The sequence below is a fragment of the Erithacus rubecula genome (assembly GCF_903797595.1).
Source record: "Erithacus rubecula genome assembly, chromosome: 4".
In the NCBI taxonomy this organism is placed as follows: Eukaryota; Metazoa; Chordata; class Aves; order Passeriformes; family Muscicapidae; genus Erithacus; species Erithacus rubecula.
The window spans coordinates 65,278,635-65,304,650 of NC_136686.1; the positions used below are offsets into that span (position 1 = coordinate 65,278,635).

The 26,016-nt window shown below is 44.4% G+C and overlaps 1 protein-coding gene across 1 annotated transcript in view; it reads left to right on the top strand.

The window, feature by feature from the left end:
- The first annotated feature begins 8,781 nt into the window (after positions 1-8,781).
- Positions 8,782-26,016, top strand: part of SFMBT2 (Scm like with four mbt domains 2) — a 107,527-nt gene continuing 90,292 nt past the window's right edge. Inside the window, exons 1-3 of the mRNA XM_079304945.1 lie at positions 8,782-8,909; positions 20,534-20,691; positions 25,077-25,171. Coding sequence (XP_079161071.1) covers positions 20,586-20,691; positions 25,077-25,171 — 201 coding nt within the window. The 5' untranslated portion in view covers positions 8,782-8,909; positions 20,534-20,585. The remainder of the gene's footprint in view (positions 8,910-20,533; positions 20,692-25,076; positions 25,172-26,016) is intronic.

Below are 26,016 nucleotides of genomic sequence, written 5' to 3' on the forward strand. Positions count from 1 at the left end.
TGTTGCTTGAATCTACCCTGCTAGTGCTGTTTGCTGTAAGGGCAGATCTCCAGCCTCCAGGACAAGTTTTGTCCATCCAGCTCATGGCTGGCCTCTTCCCAAGGGATTAATGAGGCATCTCTCTATCCCCAAGAAAAGAGGTAATTTGCAGAAAAAAAAGATTGAAAATACAGCCCATGAGGGTGGCACTGATGTGGCACATCCCTCCCTTGGGAACCTGGCAGGATCTCCTAAGGGTTCTTGCTGGGATAGTGTTGGAGAGCCCTGCAGGACTGAGGAAGGTCAACTCATCCTCAGTTACACTGTGTGCAAAGGGAAACCCTTCAAGTGACCCCTAAAGGCACCCTGGGTTCATCAGGGAACAACCTGGTTCAATCCAAAAGAAAACCTGAAAGATGGTTAATATTTATAATGTGTGACAGAAATGAGCTGGGAAAGTTTGTGGGTTTTGTTTTTCCCCCCACATTACAGCTGAACCCACAGAAAAATAGGGCTGGAATGGATGTCAGAAGTTAGGAGATGTCCAGAGATGCCCACTGGAAAAGAGTCCAGACTGTAAATCCTGGCATCCAGCAGTGCCAGTTTACAAAATCAAAAGGGAATCAGCAATTAGGTTGAATTGCACAAAATCTCTGTCTCATTAAATGTCACCAGCTCTCCCTGAGCGTGCCCCATGCCGTGTTTTAGGGTTTCAGATCAGTTCCACCACATAATCAGAGTGCTTCACTCAGATGACACAGTTGGTGCCTGCAGGCACATCCTCCTGGCCCTGTGGCTTCTGTGGGAGGGTGTCTGCACACAGCCAAAATCCAGGGCTTTTTCCCATGATTTTTCCTGTATGTGGATTATGAAATAGTGCAGCCTTTATTGGGATCCAGCAAAACCCCACTCACTTTGATGGGATACTCAGGAAGGAGTCCTGGGTTTGGTGGCTGCAGTTGTATCTCATCCCCTTAACAGGAATTTCTGAGCAGCCAGGATGGGGGCTGAGGATTTTCACCCTCTCTATGTGTGGCAGCACTTACAATTTTTATCCAAGCTTGAATTTTTGGGAGGGGTTTGGCTGCAAGCATGTGACAGACACAAGAGCTGAGTCTCTCTGCAGGATTTCAGAGCAGGTGTGAATTTCAAACAGAGCAGATGCTGCTCTAGGACCAAATCTTCCCGAGGCTCCTGCAAGCCTGGGGGTGCCTGAAGGTAACCAAACATGTCCTGGGCAGGATTATTAAGAGTCTAAAAGTGGAGAAAATGTATCAATGTCATAATAAAATTAAGGACTTAGAGGAACTGACTTGATCCTGGAGTCACATCCAAAGCTGCTTCCTTTTTGAGTTCCTTAAAATTTTCACCACATTCCTAAAACCTCTTATTTGCAATAGGAAATTCAAGAGGGATTTAAATTATTAAATATTTTTATGGACCAGGCTGAAAATTTGCCTAGATTTCAGTCTCCCGTCTCTATAGTGTTTCTTTTTTAAAGACAAAGTACAGGACACCCATAAAGTACAGAATATGGCATTTTCCAGCAGTGAATTCTTCAAGCAGTTTATAAAACCATGGCATTATTCCTCTTTTTATTTTAGGGATGGGGAAACTGAGGCACAGAGGCTGTCACTTGTCAGAGGTCAATCTAGGGAAAAACCATGGTCAGCTGCAGGCAGGACATGAACAAGGGGGCATGGTCTGAAACGAGATCAGAAAATTCACTTCATGAAAAAAACCCTGTTTCCTTCTTATAAGCCCACAGCCATGCCTTACTCAGCAGAGCTCTAGTAAGAAAAGCATTTATACACCTTCCCTCCTGATCCCTGCTCTGAGATACTTAGTCCTGAGCTCATTATGACCTTAAATATGTTACCTATTACCTTTAATGGCATACTGTAGACTCCTCTACTCATATGCATCCTTATTAAATGTGCTTAGCAACCTGGCAGTGAAGAAGTGGAAGTGTCAGCCTCTTCAAATTAAAATAAAAAATCAATTATGCTCTTAGGGGCAGATGGAGATTAAGCTGAATACAATGTACAGTTACTCTGTTGTGGAAGCCAGGGCCTTTATGTGCAATTAGTGGCATTTCCTTCTTAATCTTCCTCCTTAATACAGAAGGAGCCATTAAAAGAGCAAAAGCCATCCATGAGCCTTTTTCACAGTCAGCTTCAGAGAGACACTTCTAAATGCATCATTTTCACCTTAGTACTGTAAAAAAAAAACAAAACAAACCCTCCAAGTACTGATACACCTTTGAACACTTTGCTGTGAATTTGGGGGTGGTGCTGAGTGGGGGCTGGAAAGAGGGAGAAGAAGGTCAAATGGGTAATTGCAAGATTAGGTTTTGTTGCACTGTGAGATGTTTGCCAGAGAAATTCTGGGCACAAATTGTGTTGTGGATGGGCTTTTCTGGGAATGTGCCAGGGCATTTCTGCCCACAGCTGACCTAAATCCTATTAGGTAGCACAGCCATGGAAATGCCTGAGCTGGGTTTTGAGCCCACCATGCAAGCAGGGCACTGAGAGAGCCAGATTAACTCAGTATTTTACAGACTGTGATACAGAATATGATACAGAATTCATTCCATGTGCAACAATGATGAGAAATGCAGATGTGATGCATAATTCACACTTTAATAAAACATGAGCTGCTGGTCATCCTTGTCAGTCAGAGATTTTGGTTTTGTTCTGCCATTATGGGTATTCCTGGATGAAACAGGATGGAAATTGAGAATTTACTTGTTTGACATCACAGAGGACGATGCTGTTGAGTGCAAGCTGTAACGAGAGTGCTGCATCTGAGTCCAAATCCATTTCCATTGTCACAGCCTTTCCCTGTGACTTAGTGTGTGAGAGCTCAGCTCCTCCTGCCTCAGTTTCCTCAGCCTCCCTTCCCAACATCAGCTCGTAGAGGCTAAAAACCAGGAGAAGTTTTCCTGCCAAGTCAAAACCTGTAAAATACATGAAATAAATCAAGGAGCTGTTAGTAAATGGTAGAAATGAGCAAGTTTTTGATATGAGAGAGGATCTCTGCCGTAGTGCTGGCATGATCAATAAGGCTTGTAGCTATGAGCCTCAGCATTGAGCCTCAGCACTGTGATTTATTGGATATAACATGTGCTTCCTTTTCATTTACTGCTAATGTTGGAGAGCTGTTGTTTAGCACAGAGTCTGTGCTTTCTGGCCATGGTGAGGTTATTGCTTTCTGAATTTTTGGCTTTTACTTTGTTGGGTTATTGTAAATAAGCAAAGCAGGTAATAGTTGCTAAAAACATTATTTATTACAATGCACATTAGTTTTAAAAGGCACATAGAAAAGTAATGGCAGAAGCAATGGCAAAAGCAGCAGCAAATGGCTAAAAGCCTTGGCAAAAGCCAATGGCTAAAAGTACTTTTTTCAATACTAACTTTTATATAGGATTTTTGACAAGCTAGGATGCAAATTTGAACTATTATTTTTTAACTTAGTAAAATTTTAATTTCTTAATATGCTAAGTTATGTATAAGTTACACATATAACTTATTTTGTTTTATTTAAAAAATGTAAGCAATATTTTTACTACAGCTCTATTATGTTTAAGTTTTGTTTACAACTATAAGCTTAGAGCCTCTACTAAAAACATTAGCATATTTGTAACTTCCACTAAAATTTGTACAGATACTGTAAAATTTAAACCTTTTACTTACTAAAAGCATTAAAACTTACTTTAAAACTTACTGAGTTACTTTTACTTAAATGTTTACTTTATGTGTAAGTAACTTGATATATTTCAATCTATCTAAAAACTTTAATTCAATCCCTGCACTCTAATTTCTCTCTAAAACATTAAAAAAAACCCCTAACTCACTAACTTCAACAGGGCATTCCTGAGATGCAGGCAAGAGGTACTGGCTCAGATTTTCCAGTTATATTAAAACCAGTTAATATTAAAGCCAGTTAATATTAAAGCCAGTTATTGCCCCTCTGCTGAACAGCCACAACCCCTACACAGGGACTTCTAATCAACAGGCAATAAAAATAAATGAAGTGGTGTCAGTAAAGTGCTCTGGGCTGTGTTGTTGGTGTGTGGGTCTGCACATGGGGTTTGGATTGGGGCAGGGAGGCTCTGGGGGTGCCTGGTTCTCAGAGCTCCCATTGGAGAGGTGATGATCCCATTTCCCTGGTGTTCCTGTGGGACAAGGGCTGCACCAAGGCACCTTCTGCCTCCTCAGGGGCTGTTTTGCCTCTGCAGTCACTGCACACAGGGCTGGTGCTGCCTGGAGTGCAAAGCCTGTGAGACCATAACCCAATGAATATTTTGTGAATCCCAAGCCAGAAATTTCTTTGCCGTTCAAATCATTCAATAGACAGGACTTTTACTGTGAAGCATAAAACGGGAGTTTAAATTTTGGATTAACTTCACTTCTGCTAATCTCTTCTTTAGATCACACCTTCAAAGCTGGGATACCCTGAAAAAAAAAAAGGAATCAGAGAAATTCAGCCTAAAAAATTATCTCCAGGAGATGGCACTGTGAAACAAGTCTTTCAGCATCCTAATGCCACCTCCCAGGGACCAACTTCTGTCTGAATTAGGACTGATGGATAAAAAGAAGATAAAGGTAGAAGTGAAAGCCCTGGCCCAGGGGCTGTTATGAAATAAGGGCCTGATGGTGTCTTTACCTCCTGTAAAGATTGTGATAGGCTGGGGTGAAAACTTGGAAGCTGAAGGCCACAGATTGTTGAGAGGAGAGGGAAAATGCAGAGAAGCTTCTCTGTGAGCCCAGGAGCAGCCCCAGGGGATGAGCATGGCAGGGGAACTGCACTCAGCAGTGGAGGTGGCCCAGGTGATGCTCTGTGCCTCCCCTCTGGCACCATGCTCCTGTTAGACACTCTCCATCCTTTAGTTCACTCAGGCTGGACACTTTTAACCAGCCCCAAACAATTCCCCAGTGGCAGCTGCACAGCCCTGCCCCTTTTCCAGAGCAGGGCAGCTTGGTGCCAGCATCCCAAAAGCAGGCAAATACCTCCAAAAGTGGAGAAAAGCACATTCTTTGGGTTAAAAGGAAACCTGGCTGGCACCAAGGAACTTCTGCCCAGTCCCATAGTGTTTATCACAGATGAAGCTCCAGAGCCTGAGCTTTGCTATTTTACCTGTGGAAAAGTTGGTTCAGATCCCCCCATTTGCTCTGTCTGCAAGGCTAATGCCATTTACTAATTTTTGAACACAAATGTCATCTCAGCACCATATTAAGCTGGTGGGATACTCTGAGTCCTTCAGGCACCTGTTTAAATTTGGGCCAGAAATGGATAACCAAATACACAACCACCTACAAATCCCATAATGTCCTCCAGAGCATTTATTTTTCCAAGCCAGGAGAAAAGAGAAAAATTAGGACTGTTAATGCCGTAGCATCTCTGTTTGTGTGTGTGCTTGTGCCTCCTTGTGTAGGGGATCTTTTTACATCTCCATCCATCCTCCAAAAACATGAACCTGCTGAAGGCAGCAACCTGGAAAATGGGAAAATTTTTGAGTCTTGGTAATCTTATCCTGCAGATCAGGAATTGCTAATATCTGATCTAAAGTAATGGGACTGTCTGAATTTCACTGTGTTGGACAGTTTTCTTGTGTCCTGCTATGGAAAATTTGGAATGTGAACAGTTATGTCCTTTGGGAGTGATAATCAGAGGCAAGAGCAGATGGATGTTGATTACAATTTGGGTAATTGGTATTCAGGTAAATCTTTTTTATCAGTGCTACATGCATGAAAGTGTTTTAGTTAAAAAGAACAACAAAATTCAGATGTGAAACTTCCATTCCCAACTTGAAATACAAGATCAGGTGTCACAGTTGCCAACAGATGTAGCTCTAAGGAGCATGGACAGCAGTGAAATTAATGGAGCTGCTTTAGATCAGAGGATGATACATCCCTGAGTTCACTGAATCTGAAACTGGAGCTGATCTCAGTGTGGGTTCCTGCCAGGGCTTAAATCCATTTTACATCTTGGGATACTACACTGGCACAATTCAGTATTTCTCAAAGCACTTTTTTTCCCAACGATGCTCTCAAAGGTGGTATTAAAAAGAAATCTCTCAGCAATTACTGCAGTTCATGTCCACTAAACCAATTTGTATTCTTAGCAATGAGCAACATGCAAAGTCTTTGCTGCCAACAGGAGATGTAAGAGTCATCTGCACCTCAGACCTGACATAAATCTGCAGCTTTTCATTCATATCTGACAGTTTTGTAGCAGCCACTTAGAAAAGTTCCAAAGGAATTTTGTCCCTCAGCTTTAATTAGGTTTTTTTTTTTTTTTTTTTTTCCAAACCACCTCTTTGGACCCCATCCACAAACTTAATACAGATCACAAACTCTTGGAAGGCTTTATTCCACATCTCTCCATGCAGGGCCAATTGAACCATCAGAAATAATCTCTAAATAAAACTAAAAGAGAAAATGAAGGTGAAGAGGGAAGAAAAAGCTTCAGATAAGACAGTGGAACCAAAACTTCTGAGAAGACCTCTTCGCCTGACTGGAAATAAAGCACAAAGGTGTGTGGTGTTAAAAGGAAGGGAGGTGGAAAACACCTGAAGTGCTGTGAGAGCACTGTGGCTGTCTGTCCCTAAATTGGATGATGCCACCAGCTTTAGATGAAGAGAAGCTGCAGCCACAGGGATCTCAGTGTAACCTGATTCAGAGCAGATTAAAAGGAGAGAGAACACAGATATGGTGTTTGCAGAGCATCTTCCTTTCAAAAGTATGTTGAATATTTGAAATGTCACCATGCTGAAAATGTCACCCACTTCTACAATCATCTAGATAAACAGGACTTCAATGCTCTCCTGGCATCTAGTTGGGTTTTTGGTCTTATTTTGAAGTTTTGACAGTGTTCACTTGCTGTTTTCAAATCCCATCCAGCCCAAAGTCTGAAAATAGGAGCTGCCTGATTTGTAACTTTTCCAGGAAATCTGATGGAACAGGAGAGGCTGAGCCCATGCCCATGGCCTCTCGTGAATGGCAATAGCATGGACTGTGGTGAAGAAACACTGTCTGCAATATTTGCTCTTTTTTTTTTCCAGTCTTCACTATCTCAAATGTATTCCAGAATAAAAATATTTCTTCATCTTTATTCCACTCCTCACTTGTCTTCTTGCACAAAATCCGTGAGAGGCTGGTGGAAGAGAAAGGGATTTGGGAGGTTCAGTGATGAATTCCCTGCAAGAACCAGTGAAAAGGGTGCTGGTGCCTAAAAAGGGCAGAGAAGAGCTGGAGTCACCTGTGGGAAATCAGCACTTCCCTTTCTGCTTCTCTAAGAAGGGATGCTCACAAAATCAACTGGAAACTTCAAACCTCAGCTTGGAAATGGACAGAGAAAGGCAAATGGAGACAGCACTTGAATCTGAGAACGAGGGGTGACCAAAATTTGGCAGCCTGGGCGTGGGTTGGACACAGCAGCGTTTGGGATTAATGCCAAAGGAATTTTTGGAAAGGACAAAGTCCAGGACTGGTTGCTGCCTCAAAACAGAGATGTCCCTTCCCTCTGCTCTCCTCCAGACCTGTTGAATGTGTGTGCCCTGCACCAAGCCCCACCCGGAGGATGCTCCAAAAGCATCCACTTGAATCCTGAATCGTACCAGCCGTGCCGGCAGGGAGACGGGAGCTGGGGCTGCAAAAATCCCCATCAAAGGTGCTTTACACAATCCCTGCAACGGGGGAGGCAAAACCCGTGCAAAATTCACCCCCTGCCCCGCTGCTGAGCAAACTCAGGGATTTGGGAGCATCCCGGGAAACCCCGGCTGCAGGGTTGGGGTTTCTCCCCATCCCAGGGGATTTTTCTGATCCCCCCTATAGCCGGGCGGGGGGCATGGGCGGTGCTGTCTGGCATCAATCTGCAGCCGTGCAGCTTCCTGGGGAGGGGAGAACACGATATTCATGCGACAGATATCGTGAGCAGTAGAAAGTGCGGAAAATCTGCGCGATCTGAAAAACCCCGCAGTGTGGCCGTACGTGCAAACACCCCCGCACCAGCACAGCCGCGCACACCGGCGTGCAGCGCGATTCCGCACCCGCCAAAGAAAGGAAAAAACATCAAATCCAAACCATCAAATAACCCCAAAGAAAATAAAAATCCAATAACCCGAGGAGCAAAAGAAGGAAAGTTGTGCGTGTCCCTGCGCGCCGGGAGGGCGGAGGGTGCCCACCAGTTGATTTTACATCCTGCCTTGTGCCTTCGCCGGCTTGTCTTGATATATTTTATTTATTTTCTTCAACAGGGAATAAGCAGGTAATCTCATTTATAACATGCCGGTGCCCGGCGAAGCGGAGGGAACGGGCGGGATGAGGGATGCGCCGCATTTTCTGCTTTCCCTCTTTTCCCCATCTCCCTCCCTGGAAGTTTCTTGGCGACACGAAACGAGGAGGAAAAAGCGAAATAAAAGGTGGCGGGGAGCGGTGGGGAGGACAAACCGGGAGGCAGCGCTCCGGCCTTGAAGGATTGGTATTTTATGGGATTTACAAATCTCGGCATCACTTCCAGGGGTGCATCCCATCCCTGCCCTGCCCCGCGGATCCCAAATCCCCGGCGGAGGCGCGGCTCGGAGCGCGGAGGCACCGCGGGCGCGCAGCGGGTTGGGATGCGCGCCGGATTATTTGTACGGGCTTTCTTTTTTATTTTTAAATCCTTGTTCTTGAAACCGCTGAAAAAGGTCGACGGAGGAGTTGGCCGTTAAATATTAAAATTAAAAAAAAAAAAAAAGGAAAGAAAAAAAGAAAAAAAAAAAAAAAAAGAGCCCTAAAAAGAGCGGCAGGCATGCGCACTGCGCGGATGCCATATTGGAATGAGACTGCCGGGGGTGCGGGCGCACACGGCTGGGCTCCGCTCCGCGCAGCGCCGCGGAGGGGAAAAACGGGGAAAACACCCCGAAATAAGCCAAACTCACACAGGTAAGGCACCGCGCCCGGCAGCCACCCCTCCCAAGCCCTCCCGCCTGGTGTTTCCCCTTATTTTATTTATCGGGTTTGGCAGCGCTTGGGTGGAGAGAGTCGCTTCCCCCGTTTCGAAGATGTATTGAAAAAAATCTTTTAAATTTTATATATATATATTTTTAAGCGTGAGAGGTGGGTGTGGGTATTTCCCCCCTGTTTTCCGGAGGCTGAGCGGGCGGTGGAGTTGCTCAAGTGCCGGGTGCCGGGGCTGAGCCCCCGGCCGGGACCGGCGCTCGGAGCGCGGCTGCCGCTGCCCGGCTGCGCCCCGCGGCCCGGGCGGCTCCGCGCTGCCCTCGCATCCAGCGCAGCCCTGCGGGGCTTTTCTTCTTCTCTTTTACCTCGACAGACCGCATTTTAGATTCTCTCATCTCCTTCCCCCCTCCCTTTTTTTTTCCCTCCCATCCTTTTTTTTTTTTAAATTTTTTTAATTTTAATTTTTTTGCTATCCGCCCCCCCTTTTTTCCCCCCCGTTTCTTTTTTCTATTATTCTCTCTCCCCATCTTTATTTTCCTCATTTATTTTTTCATTTTATTTTTTTAAAGTTATACCTATCGTTTTCCTGCTTTCCTGCCGAACGCCCGTAAGACCTCCTTTCGGATTTACCATGCTGATGCACATCTTTGGGAAAGTGTTATTTTGGGTGTGCGGGTGGGTTTCTTCTGAATCTGCGGGAAAAAAGGAAGGGGGAAGAAAAAAAAGCGGCTGCAGGAGGCGAGAGAGAATGGGAAAAAAAAAAAAAAAGAAAAGAAAAGAGAAGAAAGCAGTCAGCTGTGCCAAAATGTACAGCCCTGATCTAGACGTATTTTCCCGTAGCGCTCCCGAACTGCGGTAAATGAATATTTATAAAGCTTGTTCAACATGGCGGGTTAAGGTGTCTTCAAAAAACTGCAAATAAACATTTTGAGAGGAGAAAAAGAGAGAAGGCGGGGTGCCAGGCGCTTGGTTCAACTCTCTTTTGTGGCTCGGAGAGGTGCGCTGGTGAATTCCGTGCGGAGGGATGAGGATGGGATCCCAGTTCGGGAAAAGTGCCGGGGCATTTGTGTGTGCTGGAGTTGGAACCGCGGCCGATTTGCCTTTGAATGCCAAAATCGCAGGCGTGCCATGAGAAAGGAATAAAAAAAAAAAAAAGAATAAAACGCGCCGGGAGACAGAGCGCTGATTTTTTTTTGCATTAGCAGTAGACGTGTCGTGGGATGAGATGTCCTGTTGGAGCTGTCAAACCTTCCTGGGCGCAGTCAGCTGGGGATGTCTGGAGTGTTTTTTTTGGCTTTTTGCATGTTTTTGTTTAGCAAAAAACACTCCGGATTCGCTCCACGCGGAAATTCGGGCGGCAGCCGAGTGAGCTGGGCAGTGCATCTCTAATGTAGAGAAACCCTAAAATCCCCACGGTGACAGGAGCGAATCGCAGGGAGGAGTTCGCAGAGAGTTGTCAGGGAGTTGTTTGTGCCCTTCCCGGCTGCCTTTTCCAAGTGTGTTTTCCAGGGCAGTGGAGGAGTGAGGCAAGGAAAACTTCCCCGGTGCTGCAGGGAGCAGCTCGGGGCTGCTGTTCTGGGGTTGTTTCACCGGGGTTGTGGGGTGTTAACTTTGGAGCATCTGTGTTTTTGGGGGGTGGGAGGCGATGGGATGCTCCAGCGTGGCAGGATGTGCGATCCTGGGTGAGGATGGAGGAGCCAGGGAGGATCCAGGAGAGGCTGATCACGCTCCCCAGAACCTCGCTGTGGTTTTATTTAGCAGTGTTGTTTGCACACCTTGTCGTGCTGGGTGAGGTTTCCCATTCCAGAAGGGCTCTGATCCATCAACCCACCCATTTCCCCCTCCTTTCTCCAGCCCTGCCAGGACCAAGCATCTCAGGGATCCAGCAAGCTCACATTGCAGGGTATAGTGGTGAGGAGGGGGGCAGAGGAGAAGATGAGGGTGAAATTGTGATTTCTCATCAAAATAGCAGAAAATGGCTTTAATTATAAGCAGACAAGCTTGGAAAGCAGTTATCAAACTGGGTGGCAAAATCCAAGAGCTGCCGTGGGGTTTTCTTTGGGATGGGAAGGGATGGAGCCATTGCAGAAGGGGAAGGTATCTTCCCTCTCTGCCCCCCAAGCATCTCCCCATGCCCAGCTTTGTTCTCCCTTGGACAGGACAGCTTCTAAAATCAGTTTGTGTCCCACTGCTCTGGGGAAGAAAGTGTGGTCTCTGGACATCCCTCTGAACATGGGGCAAACCTTCTCCAAGGAGTTTCTTCCTGCAGTGGCAGAGAAGGGTGCTGGCCAGGATTTAGTACAGTTTGTTTTCCCTCTCTAGAAGCCTTTAGATGAAAACAAATTTGATTTTCTTTGCTGCTGGCAAAGTAAGAGCAGGTGAGGCAGGTTCTTTCTCCAGGGTTGGGTGAGCAGGGATGCAAGTAGCTTTTTTCCTCCTCTTCTTTTTTTTTTTTTTTTTTTTTTTCCCTCTCTCCAACAGATTATTTATGAAAGGGAAGAAAATATCCTCACAAGTCTAATAACTTCAGTGCTTGTAAAGGATTAGGTCCTAATAACTCCTGTGATAAGATGGAGGCTTGTGTAATCTGTTACTAAGTGAAAATCTAAAAGCCATTTGAATAAATGCAGCAAAGAGCTATAGAGAGATTGGTGTCTTGTAGACAGCAAGGAAATACTTTTCTAGTGATTTTAAGGGGTGCACAGAGCAGTGGGACAGTAAATACATTACAAGCAAGACAGTATAATTTTAGTTCTATGTTGAGAAAACATTTGCAGATAGATATTCAGCAGATGTTACATGTGGCAGAGGTGGAGAGTGTGTTTTGCACAGATGTAAGAACATCTGTAGAAGACAGTATACAATTATACAGCTGTGATTATGGCTGATAATTGACTGGCTGGACAGACAGCTGATGCTTTAATGAAGCATTTATTAAAACTTTATGGGAGTGTTACTAGAAATAGGCTAAACACCACAACTTTGGGGAGAATTTCCTGACTATGAGGGTGGAGAGGCTCTGGCAAAGGTGCTCAGAGCAGCTGTGGCTGCCCCTGGACCCCTGGAAATGTCCAAAGCCAGGTTGGATGGGTTCTGAGCCACCTGGAATAGTGGAAGGTGTCCCTGCCATGGCAGGGGGTTGAAATGAGATAATCTTTATGGTCTCTTCCAGCCCAAACCATCCTGTGTTAGGGGCATTTCACTGGTTAAATTCATGTGGGTGTTGGGTGAGCAGAGGCATGGGGAGCATCTGAGGAGGGTTACAGGGATGGTGATGGTTGGAGGAGGTAACTTGTCCCTGACTGTGTCCAAGTGATAAAGGAGTTGTGAAAAACTTCAAAACTTGTGACAGCCAAAAGTTGAAGCAGAGGAGCCAGAGGTGTGTTCATGAGGGGTCACAGAAAAAAAAAATCAATGTGATGATCATGTCTTAGATGACCTGAAGGTGTCAGAAGTATTTTATTACTACGAACATTGATGCAGATTCTATCAGCTGGTGCAGCAGGGTCCTCAGTGCTGAAAATGAAATGCTGTTGATGATAGTGAAGCCACCTGCAAATATGAGTTTATTCTGTCATTGTAACATCTGGTCCCTAGGAGCAGGGGTTTTTTTTAGGATTAGAGTAACTGATGGTACCTTGTCAGTATTTAAAACCCATCATTTGAAACTGTTGATCTTTGCATGACAGACCCTGATGAAACCTGTCAAATCCATCCTATGGGCTTTTTTTGCCAAAAGATTTCTCTTTCCTTTATTTTCTGTGTCTTGGGGTATGACTCCTACAGTGGTTAAAAATGTTTGAGTTGCAAAATAAAGAAATACAGAAATAAGAGTGAAGACTTCTCCAGTGACATTTGAAAAACTCCCAAAAAGTTTATTTTGAGATTGGCCTTTTGTAAGACTTCAGCAAAGCATTCTTGTGAAGGCTGATTTGGAAAATGTGTTCACAGATAACTCCCATTTTTATGAACCAGAAGTGTTGATGTAAAATAAAATAGTAATAAAAGGAATGAAAAAAAAGCCCAAAATCAAGCAGTTTTTGACAGCTGACCCAGAGATCAGTTCTGAGTAGGTGTGAGGCTTAAAAAAAGTATGTGCAGAATCCTTGCTATTTTTGCTCCCAATTCTTGCTTTCATGAGTAATACTCTTAGCATCACTGGGTGGCTTGTGCAAAGGAGCTATCTGTTCCAGGGTAAAGTTCTGAGACCCAATCTGAATATAAATTAATTAGAAAATCTTGCTTTATTTGCTTGGCAAGGCAGTGGGATTCCTTCCTAAAATCCAGGAGGTGACATTATGCCTGCCCCTGCAGTGTGGGAGATCAGACAGGCTGAGGATCCTTAAAGTCTAAAGGGTCATAAATCCCTTGTGGAGACTTTTGGGTAGAAAACCATAGCTCTCCTAGGTGCATCAAAAATGCATCTTTAAAGAAAGTTCAGGAAAAAGCTAAAATTAACTGGTTCTTGGAAGGTTTTTTGGGTGTGGGAGCTCAGTGCAAGTGAAGGGTCAGGCTCCAGGATGCTTTTTTTGGGATGCTGGTGAAGCATCAAACCTGGGTGCTTTGCAGCAGTTGTGTCCACACAAAAGGGAATCTGATTTGTTTTACTTTGGAGAAATTGGGTGGAATTAGCCCTGTAAATGTGGTTTGTAGGACTCTGTGAGTTGAAATGTTTTGTGCAGTTGTTCTGGATAGACCTTGCAGGGCTGTGCTGGCTGCACTCACATGTGCTTGGCAAAGGGAAGGGTCCTCCTCTTCCTGCTCTTATGAGGTGGCTGGAGATGGTTGTGAGGGCTGGATCTTTCTAAAATCCTTCTTTTTTTGGCAGATCCTGCCAGTCAGTGAAGCTGCTTCTGGATGTAGAGCACTGACAGGGATGTAAGTGCTTGTAGGACTAAGCCCAAGTGCTGATCAGCTGTGCTGTTCAAATGAGCCAAACAGTGCCAAGATCTAAAATGTCTTTTTTTTTTTTCCCCTAAAAAGTGTTGAAATCAGATGACAGATGTTTCCTAGATTCTCGTTTGCATCTTGTATTTTTTTTTTTTTTTTTTTAAAGCAGCTCTGACTGCTGCAAAGACATAGAAGGCAGAACTGATTGCCCTGGACAATGGGAGTTTGGTTGATGAGGGACTTGTGAATTGGGCTCTGAATTAAGCCCGTGAAAACAGTGTTTTGTGTTTCCTGCTGGGTGCCTTCTGTGGCTGGGCTGATTGCTCCCACTCAGGGGGTCTGACTGATTAATTTGGTCCATGTGGCTGATGTGTTGAGGTGACAAGCAGCACATGGTGAGGGCTGGAACTCCCTGATCTTTAAGGTCCTTTCCAGCCCACCCCACTCTGTTCTGTGATTTTGCCTGGTGAGATGAGGTGTCTCAGGATGATAAAGCAGCTCTGTGTCTCCAGGTTACCATCTCAAAGGCTTCCTGGTTTGAGCTGTTTCAAACACTGAGGTGGGAGAAGACAGAATGTTGCACATGGTTGTTGCTCTACTTCTTCCTTGCAGTTCTTTTTCCTGTTATAAAGAACATAAAAACATTGTCCCAGTCTTCTCATGGCCCTGGTTCAGCTGGAAGCTTTAGAGGATGCCCAAATTTAAATATGTCACTTTTCCAAGTAGTTGGTTTATGCTAGATGCTTAGCATGAGTAGAAGTGCTTTACCAAAGTGGGCGGAACATAATGGAAATGACCTGTTGAGTCATGAAGAAGGTGACAGACACCTGGGAGGTGACAACACCTGGCAACAGGAGAGATTAGTGTGTGGTGACCTCCTTTTCCTGGGGACACGTGCTTTGTGGGGTGCTGGGGTGATGTCCAGGGTTCACAGGGGCAGTGGCAGGAGTACAGGTGGGGCAGCAAAGCCCCCTTGCCCCTGCTTGTGAGATGTCAGACTCACTCAGGAGAAGGAAAATTGGATGGAAAAAAGCTTTAATTTTTGAGGTTTGATCTAGTCCTCAGAGAAGTTTGTAGCAAGTTTTGGCTTGAAGTCCATCTCTAGGTCCTTATGTTTTATTTACACACAGGACAGCTTGGAGGGTGATGTGTATCCAAGCCTGGGTGTCTGCCTGTCATCTCTCTTTGTATTTTAATACTGCAGGGTTTTTTTTGCTGTAAACAAGTTAAGAGTCTCTAATTAGGTTTATTTTACTTTCTGTTATCTTAGTACCACTTATCTCTGTGTGTATCCCTGTATCACACTCTGAGGAGTGTGCCAGGTAGGGAGGAGGAGAAAATTGCTTTATGGAGCAGGTTTGTCTCTGTTGGCATCAGAAGTGTGAAGCTTTTGGCACCAGTGCAAGAAGGAGGAGAGCAAGGACCAGCTGTGTTAGAGGGGCTGCTGCCACCTTGCAAATCCCTTCTCCACCACGTGTCTTCAGAGAGGTTTGGTTCCTGTTCTTCTCTGACTTTGAGATAGACAATCCAGATGATCCCTGCTCTGGTGGTTCCCTGATTCCCTGTTTTTGTATGCTTTCCCTCCAGGCTTACTGATTTGTTTTCTGCTGCTGCACAGGTGTTGATTTCAAGAGGGGCAGGGGGGCTGGAAAGGGTCTTGGGCTGACCATCCCTGACCCCAGAGCAGGATTAACTCTACCAAGATCAGTTTCTAGGCAGATTAGCATCCTAACTCTTCCAAAAAGCAGAGATCTTTGTATCCCACTTCTTCACTAGATTCATTATAAATCATTTCTTCTCCTGCCCAAATCATGTCTCTTCCCTGCAGTTCCAACCAAGCTGCTTTCTTCAATCCACCAAGAACATGGAAAACAGATTATATTCTTTTCCCCGTTCAGCTGTTTTTTATGTATTTGAATATTGTGAACATTCCTGGTTCTCCAGAGTACGTGGGATTTGTTTCTTCCACCCCAGAGTACAACACAGAGCTGTTCAAAGCAGTAAATTTCCCTTATTAAAATCCTGTGGGGTCTTCAATATGAAAGAGAAATTGTCAGTTGATGTAAGTGAAAACATTTGGCGAGGGGATGCTCTCAAATAAATAATAAAAAGACCCTCACAGGAATTTGGAAGAAAAGGTTCTTAAAAGGTTTCCAACTGGTACTTTGTCTGAGAGAAGAGACAGGCCCTTTTTCTATGAGGTGAAACTGTTACTTGATGTGTTCAATAGCCCTTTTGAATGAGCTTGCACTGCATTGTGCAGATGCTCAGGGATGTAAATATTGTGGCAGGCTGCCACTGGCAGTACATCCTGGATCATTCCCACAGGGATGAGATCCCCTTCATCCTGCCCCAGGGACAGGACCAGCACCACGTGGCATCTGAGCATCTCCCTCTACCTGGTCCCTGCTCATGGAGCCAGATGATCTTTATGGCCTCTTCCAACCCAAACCATTCCATGACTGATTCAGCTACTCTGCTGGGAAATCTGGATTTTTAAATTATTAGCAGGTGCTGTGCAAGGATGGGAACCCCCTGAGGGTTGTTCATCTCATCTGAATTTCCAGTGTCTTGACTTGGACCACTAAAGTCAGTCATCCTTTGTATGTGATCTTTCTTGGAGTGGTTTAGGCTAGATATTTGGAAAAGGTTCTTTCCCCAGAGAGTGGTTGGCACTGAACAGGCTCCCCTGGGAACTGGTCACAGCCCTGAGCCTGACAGAGACCATGAAGTGTTAGCACAGCACTCTCAGGCACCTTGTGGGGTTTTTTGGGTTGTCTTGTCTTGGCCAGGGGTTGGACTGGGGTGTTTCTGGTGGGTCCTTTCCAGCTCTGGACATTCTGTGATTCCCTGACCCTGCAGCCCTGCTGCCACTCTCAGGTGTCACCGTGCTGAGGGTGGGACCATCTCCAGTCAGTGTCTGTTGCTGGATTTTGGAGGGGCCAAAATCAATCCCAGATCATTGGAAAGCAGTGGAATTTGCTTCTTCACCATTCAGGACTCAGAATTACCACACCTGGCTCACTATCCAGGTGAGAGGTTTCAGGGATGCAGGATCTTTTTTGTCTTCCTTGTGCCAATCCAAGTGTGCATTGGAGGGAAAAAGTGAGTTTTTCAGGAGTAGCTTTAAGGAAGAGCTGGATTTGTGTGTGGGTAAGGGACCTCTCCCTACAGAGAGTTACTCCAGAGGAAGAAAAGCCAGGATGGAGCTGACAGGAGATGGGAAATGTAAAATGGTGTGAGGAAGCCAATGCTGTGCTTGTACAAAGAGCCAATATTGGTACAGATGACAAGGCACACGCTGGAGATAAAGGCAGGGCTGAGACTGACAGCTGTGGGAAGAAGGAAATAAAAGAGATCCTTTATTATATTGCCTGGCTTTTCCTGCCTGTGAGTTAAGAGCCTGGATCTGAATTAAACACCAAGGGAATGGGAGTGCGTGGGGGGAAGAATTGGATCAGTCTGAACCACCACTGTGCAGAAACAATGAGCAAGGGATCTGAAAACTGGGAATTTCCCCCTCCCTGCTCTTTCAAATGCATTTCATAGGATTTTCCTTTGTGCTCCTGCCTGGTGTAATGTCACCTTTAGCCTCTTTTGGTGCTGTTTCCCATCACCTTGTTCCCAGTCTGGCAGTGGGGCTTGTGGTCCTCAATTTGGTTTCCAGTGGATTCCCCACTGGCAGAGGAATTGGAGTACAGTGGTGTGTGCTGCTTGTGTAATGTTGATGCTTGCAGGCCAGCCAGTGTGCTACTGTTAACAGTATGGCTGGGGACTCTGTTTGAAGTGTTAATTAGCAGCAATTAATAAGAAGTGAAAAATTAATACCCTGTGTCAGCTTTCTTTGCTAGTTAGTTATATCAACACTAAAGCTCACAGCTTTTTTTTTTTTTTTTTTTTTTTTTTTTTTTTTTTAATGGTGATTGCATAAGGGTTTGGTATTGTTGTCACATGGTGTTGGGAAAATACTGAAATGCTTTCTTACCATAACTGGTAGACTTGTTATTCCCAAAATAAGCCAAGTAATGGCCTCTAATAGATCCAGTTTCCTTAGGATGTGGATGCTCTTGACATGACATTTCTAGACCAGTAAGTTGTCCATAGCTTAAGGAAAAAATACATTAAATAGAGTTAAAAACCCAAAAATGTTGATGATGCTGAATGTGCCTCAGAGATTCTGTATTTCCTCCTTTTAGTTGCAGTGGGCTCAAACCCAGTCCCAGGTGGGGCACTCAGGGGGGGTCCCAGCTGTATTGCAGGTACCTCAGGCAGGTTCCTGCTGATTTGCCCATCCACTTTCCATTTCTGATGGGAAATTCCATGATCCAGGGGTTTCAGTCCCTCTCAGGGGTCTGGTGGCAGATTTGTGGCTTGGCTGTGAGAAGGAAAAAAACCCAAACAAATACTGTTGTTGTCTGATTGGGCACCTTCAGCTCTTTTTACCAGCTCATAGCTTAGTTTTATCAGCATCACAAGATTTAACTACTATACCAAGAGGATTATGTTTCTTCTTGGTATTTATACTGTTACCCCTGAGCTCTCTTTAAAATGATGGATTTGTTGTGTTTAAATTGATCTCTCTGTTTCTCTCCATTCTTTGAATTATTTTTTTGGTAGACCCAAGTTATCTTCCATCCTTGTTTGGTCCCTGGCAAAAATTAAAACAGCCACATCCACCCAAGATTTAGCTTCAGCTGGCATCTCCCCTCCTCTGCCATTAAACAAGCCTGATGTAAAGTCCTGGTACTTAGCTAATTTATTATTAATGATATTTACGAAGTGTCTCTATCAAAGGAGAAGTGGGGTTGTTTTTTTTGGACTTTCAGTAAACTGATTGCTTCTAGTTTCATGGTTAATTGAAACTTAATATACACTGGGGATGAGTGATGTGTATGTTCTGAGGTTAGCTGCACTCAGAATGCTCAGAGTCTATAATACACTTAATTCATTAGCAAGTCTCATGTCAACAAAGAATAAAGATGAAGTGCTGTAGTGGCAGTGGGAAAGGGTCATATCTGTGGAGTGCTTACAGTCTCTGAGCTGGGTTATGATCTTCCTTTTCAAAAATACTTTTTTTCCTTTCATTAGTAGATTCCTTTGGGGTGGGGAACAAAAATTTCTAACTTTGCCTGAGCAGCCTTCAGTGGGGGTTGAATCACCTGCCTTGGTAATTTGCTTCCACCAGTGATTTTTTTTTTGTGAAACACCTGTGGTTTTTGCAGGTTTTAATTTCATCTGTGATTGCTCCAGCAGACAATCCCACCATGGTCCAGCTAATGGATATCAGACACTTGACATGCTCCTCATCTTTTTCAGCTCTAATATAACTGCTGACACACGTCTATTTCTTCTTTTAAATTTCCATAGGAGTGGCCTTAAAACCTGGGAGTGAGAAATCCACAGCAGAACACTCTCCTCCTTCCTGTTTTATAACCATCATATCTAGTCTTCTAGAATATGCCTCCAGAGTAGTAAAAGCTGAAAAAATCCCATATATTTTTACAATCTTATTACATCCTGCTTTGCCTGGCCTCTGGCAGTAAACTTATTTCTTTCTTTTACTCACACATTTTGCAGAGCATTTGGCACTGGTGCTGCCAGCACAGTCCTCCCTGTCATGCAGGATTTGGAGGCTTCTCTGATAAGCAGGACCAGTCCTCCCCATCAGATATTCTGGACACACACCTTCCCTACTTTGCTTTAGCATATCCTGTGTGAGTAGCTGGTTCCCTCTGTGACCATAACCCCCAGCTCTTGGTTGCTCTTTTTCAGTCCTCCTTTGACACCTCATAATTCATCAGCATCCCAGAGTTTTACTGAAAAGCTCACTTTGGAGTTCTTTTTAATCTACTCCTAAAGGTGTATTTTGGGGTATTGCTTGTCTGGTGGCTTAGTGTGGCTGGAAATACAGTTCTCATTTAGTCTGGTGCAGGATCTGCTCAGCCTGGGTGCCTTTCCTCATATCATTTTTCCATTCTGTGTTTTTATTCCACTTTGGATTTACTGTGGTCACTCCTCCTAGAAGAATCTCCTCTGCTAGCATAACCCAATTCAAAATGAGTTAGTATTTGCTACCCTGCATGCTAAAACTGGTGCAGTTACCTTAGGTCAGTCCTCATTCAATAAACAGTTGCACTGTTTCATTAAGGTATCTGCATTTTGCATGCTCAGTTTTATTTTCTAGAGTTACTCTTTCTCATGAGTATTTTCATTTCAGTGTTTGCTCTGATCATTATCACAGATCTCCCCCTTTGGAGTTTGAATATTTATGGAGTGGGATACATCTCACACAGTGTTAACCATCAAAAAGCTGGAAATCAAGGGCTGAAATGGCTGGAGATGGTGGAGATGGATTTTAGCTTGGGTTGTGCTGCCTTGTAGGCTCATCCTCTCCCTTGGTGGCATTGGGAGCTGGAGGAAACTGAGATGTGAAGCTTCTGGGTGCTGTTTATTATCTTATTATCTTCTCTGTTGTCATTATTTTTGCTGTTGCTGTTCTGGTATTATTGCCACTATTGTGGTTTTCAACTTGAGACAAGAGCAGGATGGAATGGTCACCATCAGTGAGTCATGGAATGTTTAGGCTGGAAAAGATGTTTTAGATTTTTCATTCCAGCTGTATCAAGATGGGATGACATGAAAACCACCAGAAAAGGCTGAGGCAATGGGGTGGTGTAGGTAGAATGAATCACTCACTGCTTTTTTTTATTTCCTTGCAGGTTGTCCTCTTTGCAGGATGAATTAGGGAGGCAAAGCCTTTTCCTCTGAGCCATGGAGACCAGGGCATCCTTCCTTGCCAGCATGAGAGAGACCCAGCACCTCTCCCCAGAGCAGGATCCCAGCCCTGCTAATGGTGATGGGGAGCAGTTTGATTCAGGTGGGCTCCCTTTCACTCCCCTTGTCACTGCTGCACCTCCAGACCTTTTTTTTTTTTTTTTGGGGGTTTTAGGGGTTGGTCTGTGTCCTGTGATTGATGGGAAATAGGAACTTTTCTTCTTCTGCACCTCATCTGCAGTATGTATCAGCTGTTCAAAATTAAACAGCCATGGAGAACCTTTCCCAAGGCATCATACTGTGTTCTCCCAGCTTCCCCACCATTTGTTATTCTGTTGAAGTTTTGTGGTTAAGAGACATGAAACAAACATTCAGAAATACACAGCATTTCTCCTTTGTTTTGACCTTCCCTCTTCTTTTCTTCAGTATTTTTTGGAGTGCTACTTGTCACATGTTGTCCTTGTGCTCATGACTGGATGCTTTGTAATGCTCTGGGATGGGCTCCTGGAGGTGTGAGGATTTGCTGTGCTGAGTTTGGGTGTTCTGTGGTGGATGCAGAAAAGTAGGTGCTGCTTTCAGGTGATCTCTGATGGAATCAGGTGCTTTAACTCCCCATATCCAGCTGCACCAGGAGGAGATTTGTCATATGATGAAAAAGTACATTATGGCTAGACCTAACCTACTTTCTTTCTGAAGCCAGGCTTTTCCCTGTTTCTCCCTCAGTTTGTCAGAAGTTTGACCTCTCAGCCTTCAGCTTCCTCACTTCTTTTAGCAGTTCAGTGATTCTCCTGTTTCCTTGGACTCCAGATCTTTGTATTTCTAGAGTGGGCTGATCTAGTCACCAGTGGAGTTATTTTTATCTGTAGTAAAGAAATAGGAGCCTCTAAGGTGAGATTCAGTTGGCCAACCATAGGCATTTTCTGGGGGATGAGAAGAACTGGCCTGCAATGCCTAAATTTTGGTGGGGATAAGGATTTTGATGACTCTCCCAGGGCTGTGCCAGAGGTTTATGGTTGGTTTATGGTTGATCTGTGTGTCTCCCTCTCCCCACACCTGTTGTGGGAGCATTTCAGTGCTCTACTCACTCAAAAAGTCATGTATGTATATGTAGGTGCTATAAATAAGATGTCTAAGCAATTTGCTCTAAATATTTTATCCTTACAATAAAGTCTGGGAAACAAACAAACAAACAAACCTGTGTTTTTGGAGCCACAGGGTTTGGGTCTGTTATTTCTTTTCTTTTCCATAGCTGAACATCCCAGGGGGCTGTTAACAGGTGGAACAGTTGCATTTTTACAGTGTCAATGCATGAGCACTTTAAAGCCATTGAGAGGCTGGCAGATAATGACTTGTTGATTTTATTTGCCATCCTGGGCTTGTTTATACATCACTATATTGTAAACCAGCCAGCCTAGACTCTTTCATTAAGAAAAAGCTCTGGACCTAAGTACCAATAATTGGAAGGGGAGCTGGTATGTAAAATAGGTTTAATGCCAGATTTATCACCTGTCCTGTGTTCCTCAGCAGTTGGGTTTTTCTGATGGGTGAGATTTGTGTGCAGCCCTGTTGTGTGTGTATCTGGTTGGTATTTGGGCTTGGTCTCATCCCTGTGCCACTCTGGGACTGCTCTGGATTCCCCCTGCCAGAATTCCAGCAGGGAACAAAGTCCATTAAAAAACCATTTTGAAAACATACAGTCTCTTCAGAATTCGTTGTGGTGGAATGAAGCAAAATAAACCACTGATGCTGTGATAAATGAGTACTCTGACATTATTTTTACAGACCTTGTAAAAGTAATTTCCTGATAAAGTCTGCAGATAAAACCTGGTGGAGGAGCCAGGCTGGTGATGTGTCAGAGAGGAATGAGCTGACAGGGAGGGAAGGCTGCAACTCTCACTCTGCTTTGCCTCTGGGCCTTGAAACCTTTTTATTTGGGTTTAGAAAGGAGAGATGTGGGTGGTGTTTTGTTCAACAGGTGCTGCTGTGAGTTCTGCTGGGCAGCATGTGAAAGAAGGAGCAGGGAGAGATGAATGTGAGAGAAAAAGGACTTTGGGACAGTAGATTAATATGATTATGTAGAAGCTGATTTATTGTTTATTTTTTAGTTTTAGTTAGGTATTTTAAGATTGCAGTTTATGTGATTAAGCATTTTTAATGGGTGCTTGCATTTGCATTTTAGGTACAGTGATTGGTGGTTGTGTAGAACTTTACTGTTTACTTTAATCTTGGGTGTTTAAATTTTGGTATTTTATTTTTTTAGTTATTTTTTTATTAAGTACAATTTATGTTTTAGTGGTTTTGAAGGCTTTTAACAAGTTGTAGAAAACCACTCAAAAATGGCTTATTTTGTGTATTTGTTACAAACACTGGTTTAAACTGAGAAATACACAGAAAAACAGTGTGTGAAAGAACAGCAAAATATGTAGAAAAACAATTAGGCAGCAAAATATGGAGAAAACCAGCTAAATACAGTTTGGCTGGTGCATATGATACAGACCATGGCTTGTTCAGACATCTCACTGTGGCCCAAATTTGTTCAGTATTACTACAGATGAGGCAGAGGGGGTGATGCACTTTAAGCTTTTCATGCCAGGTGCTTCTGACATTTGGTGGGATGGGGATTGCTTGTGCTCAGGGTAAAAATTTCCTTAAGGGATTTTAAGCCTGGAATGGAAAATCATATGTGCCTATCTACTGATGGACTAACATACTTGGTTTGAAGGCTGAAATCTCTGCACACAGCTCTTCTCTGTAACATTAACTCTGCAGGGTTGCAGCCATGAGGGCTGAAAAACATCCCTGTTCATCTCAATTGCCTGCCTGCATGATGCAGAATTTTTCCACCAAGCTCCTACCTTGTGGTTAAGTTGTGGCATATCATTCAGTCAAGGTTGAGCTAAACCCCTCATTCTGGGTTAGATATCTCAAGTGGAGCCAGCTTCAGTGCCTGAAGGTTTTTTTGCAGGGATTGCAAAAGTCAAAACAAAGCCTGTTCTTTATTCTGCAATGAATTTGTCTATTTTTGGATTGTAATCATGGAATTGGGTTATTTCTTGCTGAGTTGAAGAGTCATCTGGTAGCCTCTTTATCACTGGAGTAAATGTTGATTTGCATCTCCATATTTAAGAAGATGACTTGAGTTTAGGGCAAGGAGTCAGACTTGATGCAGCAGCAGGCAAGTGTTTAACAGTGTTGACAGCTCAGCTTTGAACTCTCAGACAGATCTTTACCCTTCACCAGCTCTGTCTCAAAAACCCTTTTCTGATCTCCCTTTTTCCCCCTCAACTACATGGGTCTGGTGCCACAGGCAGCAAATAAAAACTGTGTCTTCCCCTTTTAATAATGAGAGATTCCCCTTGCACAACATAATTTTCTCTGGTCCTGGAAACTGGAGACCTGTAGCAATAATTGCAATAAATTAACCCTGCCTTTTTCTTCATAAAACTGTCTGGGGAAGGTTCTTAATTCAGTTTGTCATGAGTCACTTTAATTACATCATGAACACACTGATGAATGTTTGGGCAGGTAAAGGGTCTCACAGAGTTTGGCTGATAAATGCTTATTGCAAAGAGCTCATTGCTAGACTGTAAATATTTTTGCTCTGGGGATGAAACTGGGCTTGTGAGATTGCTTGGAAACAAAATGAAAACAATCAGATTTGGCTGATTTTCTGTAAGTGAAAGAAGATTTATTTTTAATTATTGCTGTGTGTTTTTCAGAGATGGTTTGGGGCCTTGGCTCTGCCTCTGTGTGGTTATAAAGGAAGAAAAGAAAAAGTGGTCAAGTCCAGCCCTTGATGTGGGGAAGGATTTTGTGGGGGAGAGAGCATCCAGAGCCCCAAATGTGAAGGGGAGCAGGGAGTCAGAAGGCAGTGGGGGTCTAGTGAGGTGTGCTCAGGGGTTTGGGGAAAGCAGCTGTAGCCTTGGGGAGCATGGGGGGATTGTCTGAGATTTGTGGGTGCAGTGGTGCTGAGGAAGGAGAAGAAGGATGCCAGGAGTGGAAATGAGTCTCACTCACCCCAAGGGTTGGGGTGTTTGGTCTACAGCAGCTCAGCCAACAGAATTATCTTCTAATTGATCACTGGGGCTCTGCTGCAATTAACAGTGCTGGGGGAGCCACTTGGAGGGCACAGGGACATTGCACCTCAGGGGCAGCCACCTCCCACAGCCAGGGAGGCATCAAATACAAAATAAAAGAGCACAAGTGCCTGCTGCAGTGTGTGACAGCTTGTGCCCCCACTGCCATGGAAGCAGAGCCATTTCTGGTCTCAGTGTTGGCTGCTACAGCCCCAGAGTCTGCTGAAAGCATGGTAAGAGCTGGTCAAAACAGATCCTTAAAGCAAGCTCTCTGTTTTCCCTTCTGTTGATGTTTATACTGGTTGCTATTCTCACCCTGAACTCTTTGACACAACTTTTGCCTTCTTTGGCTGTGTTTTAGGCTGCTTTTCTTTCTCTCATTTTTTATTTTTTTTTTTTTCCTTTTAAACAGATGAGGGCTCCAGCATTGAGGATGCAGACTTCAACTGGGACGAGTTCCTGGAGGAGACAGGAGCCAGTGCTGCTCCCCACACCTCCTTCAAACATGTATGTGCTTCCTCTGAGCCTTGTGGGGGTTGTACCTGTTCCCCCTTCAGGTTTTTAGGGGCTCCCTGGAGAATTATAGTGGAGTCTTAGCATTTTGGGGAGAAACTCCCTCCAAATGTGTGACAGCCTGAATGGGAACAGCCCCCCAGCCAGTGTTGGGTGGCCTTGGTGTGTTTGCAGTCACAGATTGGAGTTCTGTGTCTCTGCCACTCCTTTATCTTCTGCCTTTGCATCAAATTTTCCATTTCTGAGGGCTTGTGTTGCTCTCCTTTGGCTTACAATGCGCTCATGTTTTTTTCTCTTCACTCTCTACATTCATTGTTGTCCTTGCCAGCCTGTAGAGATAAATCTCACAAGAGTGTCTTATTTCCCCAAATCTCCTTTTAATGCCTGATTTACTGACTGGCAGAGTTACTCAGCACTAGAGTTGAGTGTGGCTCACAGGAAACCATCTATCAGCCTCCTGCCTGGAGATTCTGTCTCAGAGATTTGGGAAGCAGGGCTTGGGCAGGTGCTGCTTTTCCTGGCAGAGCATGGAGCATGCAGACAGCTGTGGTGTGACAGGTCTGTGCTCTGCTCTGTGTCAGCACCAGCAGCCTTTGGAGGCACCTCTGGAGATCACCTGGTCAAACACCTTTGTCTCCAGGTAATTTTCTGGCTTGTCTTGTAGGGCTAAAGGAGCTGCAGAGATGAAAAACCTCTCTTTTATCTAGGTCTGAAAAACCAGTACAGTCCTCCATTCCCTATTTTGCTTCCATTTTAACAAGTTAACCCAGAGTATTGCAGGGTGAAGGATGATAATTCTCTATACTGCAGATTTGCAGGGCAATGCTTTTTGTGGAGTT